Source organism: Procambarus clarkii, chromosome 92 (genome assembly GCF_040958095.1).
Source record: "Procambarus clarkii isolate CNS0578487 chromosome 92, FALCON_Pclarkii_2.0, whole genome shotgun sequence".
NCBI lineage: Eukaryota > Metazoa > Arthropoda > Malacostraca > Decapoda > Cambaridae > Procambarus > Procambarus clarkii.
The window spans coordinates 1336596-1354547 of record NC_091241.1 but is presented as its reverse complement, the minus strand read 5'-3'; the positions used below and the strand labels follow the sequence as shown (position 1 = coordinate 1354547).

At 44.9% G+C, this 17952-nt stretch overlaps 1 protein-coding gene across 2 annotated transcripts in view; it reads right to left on the bottom strand.

Moving 5' to 3' along the window:
• Nucleotides 1–3241: 3241 nt before the first annotated feature.
• Nucleotides 3242–17952, bottom strand: part of LOC123775180 (NAD-dependent protein deacylase sirtuin-5, mitochondrial) — a 19928-nt gene continuing 5217 nt past the window's right edge. Inside the window, exons 2-6 of one of the 2 annotated variants that reach the window (XM_045770132.2) lie at nt 17666–17841; nt 14816–15030; nt 10888–11024; nt 8635–8785; nt 3242–3655 (exon numbers count right to left, since the gene is read on the bottom strand). In XM_045770132.2, coding sequence (XP_045626088.1) covers nt 3601–3655; nt 8635–8785; nt 10888–11024; nt 14816–15030; nt 17666–17841 — 734 coding nt within the window. In that variant the 3' untranslated portion in view covers nt 3242–3600. The remainder of the gene's footprint in view (nt 3656–8634; nt 8786–10887; nt 11025–14815; nt 15031–17665; nt 17842–17952) is intronic. The other variant, XM_045770133.2, reaches the window with a different exon arrangement.

Here is a 17952-nt window from a genome sequence, read left to right as displayed (position 1 = left end):
TAGAACTCCCCAACAAAAATGAGCAAACTAGTATGACGTCACCCATCGCCGCGCTGCTGTCTGCGCAGCTCCCCCCTCCCCGGGAGGGGAAAGCGGAAGCCCCAGACTCACCGCGCCGGCGATCCACACCCCAGTTCTTTAAGCTGATGCTATCGGCTCGGTCGTGTGCTCTGGCTCCAGTCTTTTTTGCAGCGCTGTGCCTTGTATGTGGCAGCTGTACTCTGGGGGCTCCCGGGTCGCCCGGTGGTTGCTCGAGGGTCTTGTGTGGGGGCCTAAACTTCACGATGCTGGTCTACCCGCCGGGTCGTGCCTGGCTATGTCGGCTGTTCTGGTTCCTTCGGGGATGTCCCTTCCGCCTCTCTCATGATCGCTGGGTTCAGACATAAGAACATAAGAACATAAGAACAAAGGTAACTGCAGAAGGCCTATTGGCCCATACGAGGCAGCTCCTATTCTATAACCACCCAATCCCACTCATATACTTGTCCAACCCGTGCTTGAAACAATCGAGGGACCCCACCTCCACAATGTTACGCGGCAATTGGTTCCACAAATCAACAACCCTGTTACTGAACCAGTATTTACCCAGTAAGACCCCAGACCCCGGGGTCTTTGTCAGTTGCTGCGTCGCCGGCTTCTTCTTCGGGTTTTTTTGGGGTTCAGTGCCTTGGCGCCTACACATCACCCTCGCTCGATGTGTTCACGGACGCATCGTCTCTCGGCTGGGGCTTTGTGACCAGTGCTCACCAGGCCGGCCAGGGACAGTGGGGTCCGTCCTTCCGCCGAGCTCACAGCACTCTGCGGAAGTTCGCAGTAGTGTGGTTTGCTCTTCAGAGGCTTCAGGTCGCCCGCGGATCGACGATCCGGCTCTTCGGGTGACTCGTCTGCCGAGTTCTCGGGGTTTGGCTCTCCTAGCAGTTCACGTGCGGGAAGTGTCCAACGTCTTTGCGGACGGCCTGCCTCGTTTCGTTCTCCTCTCCACGGAATGGACGGTCAACACCGACCCCTTCTGTTGGCTTTGCCAGACATTTGGACGCTCCGAGGTGGACCTCTTTGCATAGACGTGGTCGCGGAGCCTTCCTCTGAATGTGGCGTCCTTTCCCGACTACGAGGCCATCGGGGTCGACGCCTTTCGGCAGGACTGGTTGAGGTGGGGATTCCTGTACCTCTTTCCCCTGGGTCAGCTGTTGCTCCAGGTCCTGACTCGCTTGGAGACTTACCAGGGAAGAGTTGTCCTCTTGGCCCCTTGGTGGCCGGCCCAGCCGTGGTTTCAGGCGCTGCTTGCTCGGTGTCCGAACCCGAAGGTTTTCTCGTGGCGCCGCCTCTTCCAGCAGATTGGACCGGTAAGTCACGTGGATGGTTCGATCTTCTCGAGTCTTCGCGTATGGTATTTTTGACTCGAGTTTATCATCATCTCTATGGTGATCAGGTGGCTTCCTTAAGAACATAAGAACATAAGAACAAAGGTAACTGCAGAAGGCCTATTGGCCCATACGAGGCAGCTCCTATTCTATAACCACCCAATCCCACTCATATACTTGTCCAACCCGTGCTTGAAACAATCGAGGGACCCCACCTCCACAATGTTACGCGGCAATTGGTTCCACAAATCAACAACCCTGTTACTGAACCAGTATTTACCCAAGTCTTTCCTAAATCTAAACTTATCCAATTTATATCCATTGTTTCGTGTTCTGTCCTGTGTTGATACTTTTAATACCCTATTAATATCCCCCCGGTTATGTCCATTCATCCACTTGTAAACCTCTATCATGTCACCCCTAACTCTTCGCCTTTCCAGTGAATGCAACTTATTCCTTATTAGTGTCCCACCTGCGGGCTTCATCTCAGCGGCAGTATGAAGTTTCCTGGCGGTCCTTCCGGTTCTTCTTACGTCTTCGTCGTTGTACTTCGCTTTCTGTTAGGGTGGTGTGGTCTTTTCTCTCTTGGTTGTTCCAGGACTGTCTCCTTATGCCTAATACTGTCGCCTCGTATCGTGTGGCGCTGGCGAAGCCGCTGCAGCTTGCTTTCGGTATTGATGTCACGTCTGTGCCGTTTCGCAAGCTGTCTCAGGTGTTGTTTCACCTCCGGCCTGCTCATGCGCCGCCTGAGCCATCCTGGTCTTTGGACAGAGTGCTCTTTTCTTTTTTCTCCTTTGGTTACTGATTGTTTTTCAAAGGCTCTTTTCCTGTTGGCATTGGCCTCTGGGGGGTCGGGTTGGTGAGCTTCATGCTCTCCTCCAGCACAGAGGTTTCCTTTCTTCCCTGCTCCTTCGGTCGAGGAGATTAGTTTGTTCGTCGGCAGTCCTCTCCTTTTTTTCTGGCGAAGAATGAGACTACTGCTTTCCGGGGGGGGCCTGAGTTGTTGATGCTTGGTTGGTTAGGCCGGGGGTGCATCATGTTTTGTGTCCGGTTGCAGCTCTCCGCCGTTATTTGCGTGCCACAGCTTCAGGGTCCGTGGACGCGCTTTGGGTTGATTCAGTTTCCCTTCTTCCCTGTTCGAGAGTGCGGGTCTTCCAGGTCGTCCGCAGGGTTATTAAGGCTAGCCAGCCTGTGGTCTATCCCCGTGCCCATGACGTTCGCAAGTTTGCAGCTCTTGCCGGCGTCTTTGACAATATGTCCTGGGCTGACATTCGGGCGTGGGGATTTTGGCGTTCGAACAGGGTCCTAGCTGCTCGTTACCTTGTTAACATTCCTGAGCCCAGTCGGGCCTGTGTTGCTTTGGTTCGGCGGATGCAGCCAGTTATCTCGACTTTGGGTTGAGGAGTGAGAAGCAACCACCTCCTGGGTAAGTCCCTTTTATTTCCCCTGTGGGTAGTTAGCTCCGGGGAGCCGTAGGGGCTACCCCCAGAAAACCAGCGTTGAATGTAATGAAACGCCATTTTCTGGGTGAGTTCCGAAGGCTCCCCGGCATCCCTCCCTCCCTCCGGTCGGCGTTTTTTTGCGTGTTTTGACATCCAGCCTCATAACTGGGATGTAGATCACCGGCGCGGTGGGTAGAGAGGAAAGAGGGGGGCCCAGACCTCCCGCACTGGCTACCCAACTCCAGTTCAGAGGCTGAACTGAATTTCGAATGAGTACGAAAAAATATAAAAAAGTGTTTTCTTGGTTGGTGCAGTAATAGGCAAACAAGATTTCTTGGCTGGCACATCACAGTGGTTAAACTTTTAAATGTAAAATTTGTATGAAATGTGTACCCAAGATTTTTACAGGTTTGTTATTCATAGTAATAAAAAACATGGTAATATCCTCAAGTATAATTTACTAAACACTGAGTTTCACAGGAGAATGTGAATATAGTTACAGCAGTAAGCTTAAATCTAGTATTACCAATGTCACTTAAAATGTCACAAGCCTCAGTTCTGTGCATTATAAAGTTTTATTGATAACAAAATTATAGTAGGTATCTTACGGGACTCCCAACCATTGTAATTGAGGCCCCTTGGTATCTTGTCTGAACTATGACAAAGGCAATCTTTTAACATAAATATTTTCTTAATATAGCATAAAAGCTTTATACAAATTTGCATTTCACAATATATATACAATTACATATGATTAAATTCTCTTGGTTGGAATCCTAAGCATGTCGTTCATTTAATCAAGGAGCAAGGGCAATAGGTAGTGTTGTTCCACATGGTCCCTCAAAGTGAAACCTGAAATAAAATAATTCTAAATTATACAAAACCACATACTAGTATTTTGAGTCTTGCCAATCAGGAGAGAGAGAACTCCAGTTCATATGCCAGGAATATTTCTCAATACAGTACTGATATAAACAATATTATGCAAGGTATTTACAACACAGTACTGTACTGTACTGCAGTTAATGAGAAACTGTATGTTTTGGATAATGGGATTTTCAAAACAAGCTCCTCCTCCAACTGCTTGAAAAAAATTAGATATCCTAAGGAAATGCAAATGGTTGTTGGCACAGGATAAATATCCTAACCATGATGCACATGACCACCAGGTGGCAGCCCACATCACTCAGGCTCCAGCCAGCCTGCCTCTTCACTTACAAGCAGCCTGAACCAACCTTCTTCATTTCACACACCTAATCATAGTCCCTATTGAGGGACTACCAGGAAAAGAAAAAAAAAGCATTGAATGTAATGAACTGCCCCTTTCTAGGCGAGCCCCAGCAACTCCCTAAAGCTATCTGAACTGATATGTGCTATATTAGTTTGGAGTCATCAGTCACAGTTCTTATGCCTACCGGGGACCATGATCCAGAACCTCGTTCCGTCAGAGAACCAGGGGCCAGGTTCCTGGTGGGGCAGCAGTGTCACCTGCACTCTGGGTCCATGTGAGGGGCCAGGTTCCTGGTGGGGCAGCAGAGTGTCACCTGCACTCTGGGTCCATGTGAGGGGCCAGGTTCCTGGTGGGGCAGCAGAGTGTCACCTGCACTCTGGGTCCATGTGAGGGGCCAGGTTCCTGGTGGGGCAGCAGTGTCACCTGCACTCTGGGTCCATGTGAGGGGCCAGGTTCCTGGTGGGGCAGCAGTGTCACCTGCACTCTGGGTCCATGTGAGGGGCCAGGTTCCTGGTGGGGCAGCAGTGTCACCTGCACTCTGGGTCCATGTGAGGGGCCAGGTTCCTGGTGGGGCAGCAGAGTGTCACCTGCACTCTGGGTCCATGTGAGGGGCCAGGTTCCTGGTGGGGCAGCAGAGTGTCACCTGCACTCTGGGTCCATGTGAGGGGCCAGGTTCCTGGTGGGGCAGCAGAGTGTCACCTGCACTCTGGGTCCATGTGAGGGGCCAGGTTCCTGGTGGGGCAGCAGAGTGTCACCTGCACTCTGGGCCTCTGTGAGGGGTGTCAGGTTCCTGGTGGCGTTGCAACGTGTCCTACCTTACCTTTACCCTAAGGTGTTTTCGGAGCTTATTGTTCCCGTGGCCCGGTCCTCGACCAGGCCTCCTCGTTGCTGGACTGGGCAACCTGGCTGTTGGACGCTGCTGCTGCTCACAGTCTGATTGATCAGGTATCCTTTAGAGGTGCTTATTGAGTTCTCTCTTGAACACTGTGAAGGGGTCAGCCAGTTATGCTCCTTATGTGTAGTGGAAGCGTGTTGAACAGTCTCGGGCCTCTGATGTTGATAGAGTTCTCTCTCAGAGTACCTGTTGCACCTGTGCTCTTCAACGGGGATATTCTGCACATCCTGCCATGCCTTTTGGTCTCATGTGATGTTATTTCTGTGTGCAGGTTTGGGACCAGCCCCTCTACTATTTTCCATGTGTGAATTATTATGTATCTCTCCCGCCTGAACTCTGAAGGATCTCTGCACACACTCCAGGTCAGCAATTTCTTCAGCTTTGAAAGGGGCTGTCATTATGCAGCAGTATTCCACTCTAGAGAGCACTAGTGTCTTGAAAAGTAGCTTCATCGGTATAGTATCTCTAGTGTGAAAGGTTCTCGTTATCCAACCTGTCATTTTTCTTGCAGTTGTGACAGCTACTTTATTGTGTTCTTTAAAGGTAAGGTCTTTCGACATGAGTATATCCAAATCCTTTGCATTGCTTTTTTGTTCTATGTTATGATTTGACTGAGTTTTGTACGTGGTTTCCGTTTTTATAATTTGATTTTTTCCGCAGCGCATGGGTTGGAACTTATCTTCGTAAAACACCATATTATTTTCTGTAGCCCATAGAAAGACCTGATTTACATCTGATTGTAGGTTTGCCGTGTCCTCTATGCTGTCTACTCTCATAAAAAACCTAGTGTCATCTGCAAAGGTTGATACAGTACTATAGATTGTGTCCTTGTCTATATCCGATATGAGGATGAGAAAAAGTACTGGAGCAAGCACAGTACCCTGGGGGATTGAGCTCTTCATGGTTGATGGACCGGATATTATTTTGTTGACTATTACACACTGGATTTTGTTTGTCAGGAAATTGTAGATCCATTTGCCTATTTTTCCGGATATTCCTTTTGAACGCATTCTGTGTGCAATAACACCATGGTCACATTTGTCAAAGGCTTTTGCGAAATCTGTGTAAATTACATCAGCGTTTTGTTTTTGTCTTCCATAGCATCTAGTGCCATGTCATACTTATCCAGCAACTGTGACATACAAGAGCGTCCTGTTCTGAAACCATGTTGTCCGGGATTTTGGAGATGCTGTGATTCCATGTATTTAAAAAGTGATCTTACTCTTAGCACTCTCTCAAAGATTTTTATGAAGTGTGATGTTAGTGCTATCGGTCTGTAATTTTTTGCCTCTACCTTATTTCCTCCTTTAAGGAGTGGTGCTATCTCTGCTGCTTTTAGTATGTCAGGGATAGCGCCAGTATCTAGGCTTTGTCTCCAAAGAATGTGAAAGGCCTGCGATAGTGTTTTTTTACAGTTCTTAATGAATATGGAGTTCCAAGAATCAAGGCCTGGTGCAGAGTGCATAGGCATACTGTTTATGGCTTCTTCAAAATCCAGTGTGGTTCTTCTTGAGGTTATCTTGAGATGATTTCGGGGCTTAGCGTCCCCGCGGCCCGGTCATCAACCAGGCCTACTTTTTGTTACACACTCCCCGGGAAGCAGCCCATAGCAGCTGTCTGACTCCCAGGTACCTATTTACTGCTGGGTGAACAGGGGCATCAGGGTGAAAGAAACATTTTGTCCATTTGTCTCCGCCCCCCACCGGGGATCGAACCCGGAACCTCAGGACTACGAATCCGAAGCGCTGTCCACCCAGCTGTTTGGCGCCTAGGGTAACGTCTGATATATGATTTGATGTTGGTATCATATCCATGAAAAATTCATTTGGGTTATCAATCTTTAGTGTGTTTAGTGGCTCGCTGAAAACAGAGTCATACTGCTTCCTCAGTATCTCGCTCATTTCTTTGTTGTTAATGGTGAAAGTTCCATCTCCCTTTCGCAGGGGCCCGATACTAGATGTGGTTTTGGATCTTGATTTTTCATACGAGAAAAATATTTTGGATTTCTCTCTATTTCACTGATGGCTTTTTGCTCTCTTTGCCTCTCCTGGATTTTGTATGATTCTTGTTGCTTTAGTTCAATTGTTTCTATATCTCTACCCAACTTTCTTTGCCATTCTTGAGATAGGGTGCGACTCTCAAGTTGTTCCACGATTCGTTTTCTTCGCCTATAGCGGGAACGACGTTCCTGTTCCAATCTGCATCTCTTCCTCTTTTTTCTTAGAGGTATGTGGTTTGCGCATATTTCTAGTGCTACTGAGCTTATTTTTTTCCAGGTACTGGTTCAGGTTTGCATTTTCTAGCTGTTCTTCCCAGCTTATTTCTGTGAGGTCTTGGTTTATCTGCTCCCAGTTTATCTGTTTATTATTGAAGTTGAATTTGTTAAACTCTCCTCCACCTGGAATTGGGACTGATTTTGAAGGTCTATTCCCCATGCTTGGGATTGCTTAGGGAGTGTTACCTGCACACTATGAGGAGCCAGGTTCCTGGTGGGGCAGCAAAGCGGCTCCTGCACTCTGGGCCTCTGTGAGAGGCCAGGTTTCTGGTGGGGCAGCAGAGGCACCTGCACTCTGGGCCTCTGTGAGGGACCAGGTTCTAGCTGTGGTCCCTGGTAGGCCAAATAAAACTCCTCAGCTGATGTGACCTAGTAGTTGGGAGCCATTTCAGCAAGATTGCTTCAGGAAGCCATAAGGGTATTCCCCAGAATAAAGGAACAGAACAAATAAATGGCCCCTAAAGGATGAACAATGTCCAAAGGCAGCCAGCACTTTGCTTGAAGCAGAGATGCTCACCCATGACTGGTGGACCAGAGCACTACTGGTAGACCTTTCCATTATAACATCAGCAAAAGAACTGACTCGGAGAGCCAGCTGTGGGCAGGAGCCCACAGCCATGGTGGTGATTGGTACTAACGAATTTCGAGTTAGTTTGAGTGAATCTCTTGCTGTGTGTGTGAATCGTTTGCAGAGGTGTTTGGCAGTTTTGTGACTACATTTTCAATGAACTTTCTAGTTCTCTGTAAAGCTTTGCCGACTTTCTAGATGCTTTCCCAGTACGGCAGCAAATTGTTACATGCTCCCTGCACCTCTGTGCGAGGGGCCTGCTTCTGATCCCTGGTAGGTATTCTTGAGATGATTTCGGGGCTTAGCGTCCCCGCGGCCTGGTCCTCAACCAGGCCTCCGTTTTGTTACACACCCCCAGGAAGCAGCCTATAACATTTGTCTAACTCCCAGGTACCTATTTACTGCTAGGTAAACAGGTCCATCAGGATGAAAGAAACTCTGCCCATTTGTTTCCATGTCCACCGGGGATCGAACCCGGAACCTTAGGACTACAAATCCCGAGCGCTATCCACTCACCTGTCAGGCCCCTGTGAAAGGTCAAGAAGAATTTTCACGACCGAGATGACACATCAGCATGGAGCAATCTCGGCAAGATAGCTTCAGGGAGCTACCAAAGGGGCTCCACCAAGAAAGTATGGCTGCTATTCATATTTCAGAATAATAAGAATGACTGCTTAACTTGTGGTGATAAGTCAAATAGCATGTGAGAATTTTCAGCAAACACTTGAGAATAAGATGAAAATAAGAGCAATGAAATGCATTATAAATGGCACTACTGTTCCCCAAAATTAAAAACTGCTATAATTTTTGTAAAGCTTTTTTTGCCAAGAATGAATATCGGTCAAAATATTCAGCAACTTGCCCAAATGAGTCTGTAGCTGGTGTTGCTTCTAGGTTGAATTCTGCTACTGGCACTCCTCGAGCTGCAACTTGTGGGGCAAACATAGCAGCAGGATACACTACTGAAGACGTTCCCACCACCAAACACAAGTCACACGTCCTCAGCTCATCCTCTGAATGTATTCATGGGCAAATATTTTTCTAGTATTGATTTCATGTACATCAAACCTGTATTTCCAAAATGTTTTGAAGAAATGTCCACAATTCTAGCTTTATTAATGTCATGAACACTGTTGATATTGTGGTCTATATTGCAGTCAAATCTATTGTACACTTTGTTTGCAAGAAAATGTTGCAGAAGTTAAGCTTCTATGAGCAATGCTTCCAAGAGCCACAGATTATGTGAAGTGAAAATAGAAGTGAGCATGAAAGAAACCAGCATTAAATGTAATAAAACGCCATTTTCTGGGTGAGTCCCAGAGGCTTCCCTGAGCTATCCAGGCTGATATGTATATATTAGCTTTCTGGCATCAATGTGCATGGAGTTCTTGCCTACCGGGGACAACGAGCCAGAACCTGGCTCCCCCTCAAATGAGGCACGAGGAGCAATGGCCTTCAGAAACCCTTGTGTGGTTGGGAGCATTTTATGTTTGCCATCGACCGGGTCTGGCATCCAGAAAGGTAAGCGCCCCAAAACAAACCCCTATTCTGGTGAAAATATTGCTACTGTGACGATAATCTCTTTCAAGAGAGATTGAGCCTGCTCTTCCCTATATCATTTACGTCATTCTACAAGTACAAGATGCTATATTAAAGATACGTCCACCAGTATCACAAAACGTTTTGCCCAGGAAGCAAAGCGTACCTTGCACCACCCGACACGCCGGCTCTCCACCCGTCGTCAACGAGCAAACTACCCATTCTCCGCAGGCAGGCGGAGATGCCGGGAAGCTTCCAGACTCACCCAAAAAACCAGCGTTGAATGTAATGAAACGCCATTTTCTGGGTGAGCCCCGGAGGCTCCCTGGAACTTATCGGGCTAATGTATGTTATATTAGACTGGGACATTAGCTAAGGAGTTCAGACCTACCAGGGACCAGCACCAGAACCTGGCCCCTTCAGAGAGGTTTCAGGGAGCAATGGCCGTGGAAAACCTCTTATGGTTGGGGTTTTCCTTATCTGCCATCGACCGGGGTCAGGCACCCAGAAAGGTAGGCATAACAAAACAAACCCCACATGGTAAAAAACTAAAACAAAAAACTGAACAGAGAGGTAGAAACTCCCTACAATCCCAAGGAAACAAGCAAACATCACACTTTACTGCCGTGCCGATCGTCCACACAGCCCTCCCTGTTCCGAGAGGGGGAGGGGGGAGCCCCGGACCTACCGCGTTGGCTGCCTAGCATTAGTTCGGAGGCTAAGCTTCAACCAATGCGAAAAAACTGCCGACCGGTGGGAAGGAGGGTTGCCAGGGAGCTTCCGGAGCTCACCCAGAAAATGTCGTTTCATTACATTCAACGCTGGTTTCATTATTTGGTGAGAAAGCTGAAATGAGTATACACATTTAGGTGTCACCATGCGCTTACCCGCACGCTCGCCCGCACGTCGGGTGCATGACCCCTAAGTTGACCGCGCACCTGTCTGGTGACCGATAGTGTTAAGATCCAAATAGATAAAATCATGAGGACAAATGCTGGGATATTTAACAAGCTACTGGCTTCCTGTCCTAGTCGAGACCATCAGAAAGATAGTGGTCCTCAGGTAAATTTTGAACTGAAGCAGTAGCTGTCTCAATAATTATGGCTTTGGCAGGTAGGTGATTCCATTGAATTATTACCCTATGGGTGAAAAAGCATCTCCTGTTGTCTATCCTACAATGTGGCTTGTTGAGCTTGAAGCTTTTGTCCCTTTCGTGAATTATAATGAATTATTATCTTTTACTTATTTAATGTCTCGAGCTTTCCTGTTGTTTTGTTTGCCAAGGAACTGGGCTTTACCCGGCATGACAGTTGACTTAGTTCTGGGGGGGGGGTCATATTTATCACTTTGCTGAACCTTTTCTAGTCTTAAATACAAGTAGATATTACAGTATGTAGATACACAATCATAAATACACGTACTTCTGTCTTTGAACCTTAGTAAAACAATGATATAATAGGCTTTTGATTATGTGGAAAGCTATTCCTGAGTTTGGCAATCAGATGCTCCCTTAAGCAACCTAGTGGTACAGACCAAAAAACAAACTCCTTGAAAACAAAGAATCAAATCTGCTGACCTGCTCTGGATAATACATCAGGATCAAGACCTTCTCCAAACCAGACCACATTAGGACGCAAGAGTCCTGAACATGTTACACATCTTGGAAGCTCAGAATCTGGAATTCTTGCATCTTCTGCCTTTGGATCTGGGGCTCTGAAATATGCAATTATTAATTAACCAATTAAATAAAGAAAACCTGGATATAATCAAGCTAGGTCCTGTAGGTTTTGTTACTTGGACCAATGATATTGTTATTATGATGGGATTCTGGCTTTAACCCTTAAACTGCATAACACATCATATGATGTGTTGAGTAACTGTTATGAAATTGCGAACCACATCATAAATGATGTTTAGAAGTACCGCACAAGATTTAAAAGACCCACGGCTACACGGGGTTCACATAAGCTTCCTCATGGCTATTGTAAACAGACGCCATTTTTCATTTTTCTTTTAAATCGTGGGCAACATTCACTGGTGTGAAAGCCTCAGTACTGAGTGAGCCACCAAAGCTGGCACATGCAGCATGAGCTCACAGCATTGCCTAAAAAAATAAAAAAACCAGCATTGAATGTAATAAACGCCATTTTCTGGGTGAGCCCCTACGGCTCCCTGGAGCTTATCGGGCTAATGTATGTTATATTAGACCGGGACATTAGCTAAGGAGTTCAGACCTACCAGGGACCAGCGCCAAAACCTGGCCCCTTCAGAGAGGTTTCAGGGAGCAATGGCCCTGGAAATCCCCCTTGTTGTTGGGGTTTTCCTTATCTGCCATCGACCGGGGTTAGGCACCCAGAAAGGTAGGCATAACAAAACAAACCCCACATGGTAAAAAACTAAACAGAAAACCGAACAGAGAGGTAGAAACTCCCTACAATCCCAAGAAAACAAGCAAATATCACACTTTACTGCCACACCGATCATTTGCGCAGCCTTCCCCGCCCCGAGAGGGGGCGGGGGGAGCCCCGGACCTCACCGCGCCAGCTGCCTAGTATCAGTTCGTAAACTAATATCAACCGGGACAGATGCTTCTCTGGCCTCAGTTTCCTAGGCGGTGTTTGCCTTTCGTGGCGTTCACTGCTGTGTGTTGTGTTGTGCGGTGGCCAGGTGTTCCTCATCAGTACCGGGGCTGCATGCGCTTAGGGGCTTCCTTCCCTAAGCGCCCTGTGAGTACTGCCCCTGCATGACAGGGTGATCTTCCTTGGGGGCGTTCGGGAACCATTCCTGTAGAGGTTCTTGCTGCTCGGCATTTGCCTCGCCCTTGGGGCCAGCTGGGGCTTGGGGCCCTTGTTTGGCCCTGGGTAGGGACTGGTATTGTGCTGGTTAGGGCGTCAAGGTGTTGCACGACCTGCCACCTAAGCGGCGACCGGTTCCTGTTTCCTCTGGGGACGGTGTACTTTTGCGGGGGTTTTCTTTTGTTTTTAATTTCATTTGCCTGGTGGGGTCTGCTTAGTGTGGCTATAGTTCCACTGGTAGTGTTTGGTGGCCCTTTGCTAGGCCCCCGTGATTGTACACGTCGCAGAGGTTTTCAGTGTTGTCCTCTACCCCCTAGTTAGTTTTGGGTTTTAACCGGTTAGCAACACCTTGCCCGGGCTTCCCATAGTTATTACCTTACGGGCCCTGGAAAACCCTGTCGGGGCTCAGTGGACCATTGAATGTGTCTTCCGGATTCCAACCCGTCTCGTACGGGTTCGTTGGTTGCTGTAATTACCTAAGTGTAGTTACAGGATGAGAGCTACGCTCGTGGTGTCCCGTCTTCCCAGCACTCTTTGTCATATAACGCTTTGAAACTACTGACGGTCTTGGCCTCCACCACCTTCTCACCTAACTTGTTCCAACCGTCTACCACTCTGTTTGCGAAAGTGAATTTTCTTATATTTCTTCGGCATCTGTGTTTAGCTAGTTTATATCTATTACCTCTTGTTCTTAAAGTTCCAGGTCTCAGGAAATCTTCCCTATCGATTTGATCAATTCCTGTTACTATTTTGTATGTAGTGATCATATCACCTCTTTTTCTTCTGTCTTCTAGTTTTGGCATATTTAATGCCTCTAACCTCTCCTCATAGCTCTTGCCCTTCAGTTCTGGGAGCCACTTAGTAGCATGTCTTTGCACCTTTTCCAGTTTGTTGATGTGCTTCTTAAGATATGGGCACCACACAACCACTGCATATTCTAGCTTTGGCCTAACAAAAGTCGTGAACAATTTCTTTAGTATATCGCCATCCATGTATTTAAAAGCAATTCTGAAGTTAGGAAGCGTGGCATAGGCTCCTCGCACAATATTCTTAAAGTGGTCCTCAGGTGATAGTTTTCTATCTAGAACCACCTCTAGATCTCTTTCTTTATCAGAATTCTTTAAAGATTTCTCACATAATATATAGGTTGTGTGAGGTCTATGTTCTTCTATTCCACATTCCATAACATGGCATTTATTTACATTAAATTCCATTTGCCAAGTGGTGCTCCATATACTTATTTTGTTCAGGTCATCTTGAAGGGCATGACAATCATCTAAGTTTCGTATCCTTCCTATTATCTTAGCATCATCAGCAAACGTTGGACTCTCGGACCGCTTCCTTGTCTCTTCCTCCGGAGTCCCTCCTTCGGCTGTGGTCTCGCATGCGCTTGTTTCTGGGGGGGGTTTCTGGGTCACCCAGTGGTTACTCTCCGGGTGAGCCACAAGCAAGATAAGCAAGCAGTGATCCACAACCAGGTCTTAGTGGTATACCTGCAAAACATGAGTATCCCAGAGAAGTCATTACTGCCTGATGTTATAATGAAAGGGGACTCGCCTTCCAAACATTAACACCTCTCCTCCTCCCCCCTTCCTCACTGTCTTCCATATGCCAACAAGAGTCCTCAATAAAGGTAAGGTACCTAAGAGTATTATTCTGTATAAAATGTATTTTTTAGTTAATGTATTTGGGGGTGTGGAACGGATTAATTAAATTGACATTATTTCTTATGGGAGAATTTGTTTCGGTTTTCGTACAATCTCTGGAAACGGATTAAATTTGAAAACTGAGGTGTATCTGTATGTCTGGATCATTTTATAAGTATAGTACAGTGTACTACCTAAACAGAAAGATGAGTTGACCAATTTGCATCAGTGAAAGCAAGGAAGGTGCAGCTATACTTTTCATGTAATGTCCTAATTTGTCAATTAAAAGGTTAACAAACTTGACTGGTATGTTTAAGCTAATGTGATGGTAAAGTTACCTGAGAGATGGTGTCAGGTGTTTGGACAGCGGTGCAATGTCAGGGCTTGCCATTGGCACTACGTATTTTTCCTAGATCACTGGGGATATGACAGGGAAAATGAACAAAAAGTTGTTCATTCGACCAACCACTTGGACGGTCGGGAAATGAAAGCCAACATGCAAAGCGGAGGGTTTCACAATTCAGTCCGCCACTCTACCATCCAGCCCAAGTTATTGGGCAGGGGGAAGGGGAGAATAGGTTACAATTAGCTTAGCAAAACATACTAAGGTTCTTAGAAACTGTTAAGCCATTATAACCAAGTATAACAGGTAAAGGATTTAGGATAAGATGGAGGAAAGAAATGGTGCCCAACCACTTGGACAGTCGGAGATTGAATGCCGACCAGGAAGAAGCAAGAACATCACTCTACCTCTCAATCTAAGTGGATGAAGACATAGTACCGTAGTCTCGAAGATTCAGAGGCTAAACAAAAATATAATGCACCAGCCTGTCCTCCTAAGGTTTCCCAACATCAAGAAACTGTCATAGTAAAGTGTTCTCTGCTAACCTATTAGAGAACCCAAAAGACACAACAGGATATTATGTCAATTTCACAAGTTGCTATCATTTTCTAGTGCAACAATTTTTGGCCTTAAGTATACGTAAAGTATACGTCAAAATGAGACATTCTGTTAGAAGGACAGGTTGAATGTACAGTACATACAGTGTAAAAAGTAACTTACCCTTTTCCAGCAAGTGCATGACAAATAGGACTGTCAGTGTTGGCACGTACTTCTCCACACTTTGAACACTGGGTTCGGAACAGTGATCCATGCAATTCTATGACATTTTTTGATCCAGCCTTAAAATGTAATTCATCAATATTTTGTGTGATAATAACTAGATGCCGCCCCTGTGCTGTAAGATGCTGTTCTGCCTCTGCTAGTGCCAAATGAGCCTGAAATAGCAAAACAGAAGATAACTTTTTATATAGTGTCTAAGCTCCCTTATCCAGACTATATGGGAAGGACCCCTCACTGGATAAGCCAGACATCTGGATAAGCCTAATTCTTACCAGGGAAGTCTAAAAATTCCATATTCGCAATTTTTTGAACCACAACCAACATAATTTGAATTTCCATACACACTGTAAATAAAAAATCTACTTTAAAACAGAAACCTCAGCTTATGTTCTTGTTGTTCATCTTCTTGTTTGATACTGTAGAATCTTGAAATGTTTAGTTCTCAAAAATTTATGTTACCTAACCTCTAGTTATCCAGATTTCTAGCTGGATATGGCAAAGTTTTGCCATAAACAGCATATCCAGATTTGACCTAGACTCTATGCCAGTCTGTATTATCCGGCCAAATCTCTGGTTATCCGGATATGGCGAAGTTTTATCAGAAATTTATCTGGGCGCAATTTTGGTCAGATAAGACAAATATCCAGTTTTGCAGGGTTCAGATAACTGAGCTTACACATTACTAATATGCTTATGACTTTCTAAATGTCGTATAAATATTATACCGTACTGTTATGATAAGATGTAATCCTGAAATACTGTACTGTACAGTATCTTATATTTACAAAATAAATTTAACTTGGGCAATTTAAGGCAAAGAAAAAATCAAGAGTTAAATATAACAAAATGCCTTTTACCTAGTGGGCCCCAAATAGTTTGCTGAGTTTCTCTTTGCAACCACCAAGCAATAATCTAACCCACCATGCCTCCGACCCCCAGCTGGTGTCTGCTGAGACACACAACAGCATACACCCCACCTCAAGAACAGCCAGTCAAGGTTTCCTATAAATTAATCATCAAAGTACAGTCAATATCATGTGGTGATAGTCGACTGCAATGCAATCATCACTGTATGACAAGTTACATTTTGTAATTACCTAAGTGTAGTTACATGATGAGAGCTTTTATCATGGTGTCCCGTCTTCCCAGTACTCTTTGTCGTATAAAGCTTTGAAACTACTGACGGTTTTGGCCTCCACCACCTTCTCACCTAACTTGTTCCAACCATCTACCACTCTATTTCTGAAAGTAATTTTATTTTTTATTTCTAAGGCAGCTTGTTTAGTTAGTTTAAATTTATGACCTTTGTTCTTGAAGTTCCCGGACTCAGGAATTTTTCCCTATCAATTTGATCGATTCTCATTGCTATTTTGTCCATAGTAATCATATTGCCTCTCTTTCTTTTATCTTCTAGTTTTGGCATTTATTTATTTATTTTTATTTATTTTATATATACAAAAGTTCTTACATTCTTGTACAGCCACTAGCATGCATAGCGTTTCAGGCAAGTCCTTAATCCTAATATTCCCCGGAATACAACCCCCACCAAATCATTTAACAACCAGGTACCCATTTTACTGTTGGGTAAACAGAGGTTGCAGTTAAGGATTTGCACCCAGTAAATCCTCCCCGGCCAGGATACAACCCAGGCTAAAGCACTCGTGAAATGCCAGGCGAGCGTCTAACCACTACGCCACGGGGGACTTAGTTTAGGTTAGGTTAGGTCAGGTTAATGCCTCTAACCTCTCCTTATAGCTCTTGTCCTTCAGTTCCAAGAGCCACTGGTGTTATCTATATAATTCCAGTAACTTAATGGTGTCTCCCGGCAGTCCTTCCAAGTGCTACATAGTTGTAACAGCTTTGTGCTTTCTCCTGATAGTTTCCTTCCCAGCAGCCATGGGAGGCCACAAATTTATTTGAAGTTCTATATTCTTCAGCTTTGGGTCTCCCAGAATCATATGATTGTACCACTTAGTTGGACCAACATAAAGATCTTTACTCAATATATATATTTTGTACTTCATTTAACTTTTGCATACAGGTTCCTTACATTTTAATAATATATTTCATATCAAAAATAAAAAATAGTTTGGTCTTGCCTCCTATCATAATGAATGTCAGTAGAAATATTGACCACTGCCCAGGACAAAATAAGGGAAGATATTTTTTTATTTTCCATTCACTATAACATCCATGCTAAATCTGATGTCACAAGGAAGTTTGATGTTCTCATAGAAAATGTACACTAGGTACTGCACTAAATAGACAATTATACTACCTGTACATCATTTTTACATACTGTACTGTATAGATGTTATTTTTATTCATTGGATAGAAAATAATTACAGCCCATCCTCCTAAAATCATAGTACTGTACTGTAATTACAGTATATTAATTGTTAAGTTAAACAAATATGGACTGTTGGACAATATTTTTGTTATCATTTTGTATTACTACATTAGTCCAAGTGGCACATTAATATCCCTGTACTAGAGAAGTAACTAAAGAGCATAACCTAGCCTTGCCTTACTTGTCCAAGCAATCTTAAGACTAATATATGATTTTTGAGGTATAACATAGTACAGTACAGTACTTAAATGTGCTATACTAGGCCTAAAATTGTTTAAACAAAAATTGTGCCTTTTTATAAAATTAATACTGTAGTATAAAAGGTGAACATTGTCAGCTGTAACAACCTTGTTTTGTATGTTTAATCAAACAGTTGCTGTAATGTACAGTACTAACATTTTAGGAGGCTAGGTTGAATATTTATGGCACAATTTACTCACAGGATTAGGATTCTTGGTATGCATGACTTCCCTACGATAGTGGTAAAACTCCCACACCAGTGAGGGATTCCGCCTAAAGGCTCCAGGAGTTGCCAGTTCTTGAGCCTGCCAAGTCCGCCAAAATCCTCCGGCTCCACGAAAAGTGGGAACTCCTGATTCTGCTGAAACTCCTGCACCTGTCAAGTTTTGTAATAAATGTTAAAACTTGATAGGATTCATTTGCATGAGCCGGCTGGGGCAGTATTGTAATGTATCTTAAACTCAGCCTAAACAATTTTAATTGGTAC